The sequence below is a fragment of the Primulina eburnea genome, chromosome 8, assembly GCF_022965805.1.
Source record: "Primulina eburnea isolate SZY01 chromosome 8, ASM2296580v1, whole genome shotgun sequence".
Classification (NCBI taxonomy): Eukaryota; Viridiplantae; Streptophyta; class Magnoliopsida; order Lamiales; family Gesneriaceae; genus Primulina; species Primulina eburnea.
Genome location: NC_133108.1, coordinates 4,903,215 through 4,904,646, shown reverse-complemented (window position 1 = coordinate 4,904,646; position 1,432 = coordinate 4,903,215). Strand labels below are relative to the sequence as shown.

The 1,432-nt window shown below is 42.2% G+C and overlaps 1 protein-coding gene across 1 annotated transcript; it reads right to left on the bottom strand.

Annotated features, from left to right (window-relative positions):
* Window positions 1-432: 432 nt before the first annotated feature.
* Window positions 433-1,149, bottom strand: LOC140838112 (uncharacterized). The gene has a single exon (XM_073204195.1). The coding sequence runs from the start codon at window positions 1,147-1,149 to the stop codon at window positions 433-435; it is 717 nt and encodes a 238-aa protein (XP_073060296.1).
* Window positions 1,150-1,432: the final 283 nt, after the last annotated feature.

The window sequence follows — 1,432 nt, the reverse complement described above, 5'->3', positions numbered from 1 at the left end:
AGCTTCCAGTTCATCCCTCCCCTTCTCTCGAGCCCTTCTTTTCCAATGTTTCGAAACAGAAGTGTTACATTGGCTCATGTTTACTCCTCCATCTATCACTGTTGAGTCCTTCGACCCTGAGCTAGGCACGGAAAAGGCACTATACTTGGGTGACTGTTCGACCCTTGGCATATACTGAGCAGCCTGCATAGTATCAGTAATATCAATGTTCTGCATGTTATTTGGAGGAGTTAAGCTAACCATCTGATGTGTTTCCAGGCTGTGTTCCTGTCGAGGCAAAGACAGATTTTCGCCTATTGCTCTTAAGATTAGATTCTGGTTTTCCCCTTGCTTCGTTCCTTCATGTTCAGTACCTGCGCCCCGTGAAGTATCTGGTCTTGCCCCATGACCCCTCGAGCCCCTACCGCCTCCAAGGTGTGATAAAGACCTCATTCAGGCACCAAAGTTAAGGTTCACCTTGTCTGCCATTGAATCATCGCATTCCCTGTGAGAGTGGCCAAGCCGGCCACATGCATAGCAGAAATCGGGGAGCCTTTCATACACTAGTAGAATATATAAATCTTCCTCATCTCTCATTGCATTAATACGGATACACTTTCGTAGCGGCTGCATAGTATTAATGCGGACTCTAATTCTGGCGAATCTCCCCAGACAAGCCCCATTTTCTCCCTTATCTATCTCCACTACTGAACCAATCTTCCCTCCCAGTTTCAATAACAAGTCTTCATGCATGAGCGCTATAGGGACATTATGAAGTTGTACCCATATAGGTATCTCATCAAAAATCATGGATCTTGGATTATTCCATCCCGTAGGTTCTTTAAATATCACCAGATTCCTCGAAAAATGCCATGGCCCCTCGGAGAGTGCCCTAGCACGATCACGTAATGAAAGAAATTCAAAAACGAACGTATTGTCACCAGTGGCTTCGATGATAATTCGTTTTTCTGATTGAAGCACTCTCGGCATCTGTTGGCGGAAGGCGTCTCTGTTAATGGCCTTCGGTGAGAGTACCTTTGCCACCAAGCAACGTAATAACCGCTCCTCCTCTATCTTGATATCTTCTTCTTCCAAATTGATTGTATCATTTGGGTCATTATGATATAATTTCAGATCGTTAACCAACCGTGATATCTCATCGGGATCCATAAATTAGGGACAACAAAGCCGACGCACAGATCCCTGAATCGTGCGGATGAAGCCTGTAGAGACAGGGATCCAACCCTAATATCCCGGACTTCGAATCGATCATAGTGCGATTGACATTATATTATTAGTGTAATATTTAAATTGTTAATTATGAGATTGTTGATGATCTGATTTGTTTCTCTCTCTTTTTTTATGTTTCACTTAAATTGTTATCTTGGATTTTGTGTTATAAATTACGATGTTGCATTAATTGTTTTTATAAATTATTCATAAATTTTAATCT

Excerpts from the sequence above, each read along its gene's own strand:
- LOC140838112 (XM_073204195.1), bottom strand. The coding sequence starts at position 1,149 with ATGGATCCCGATGAGATATCACGGTTGGTTAACGATCTGAAATTATAT.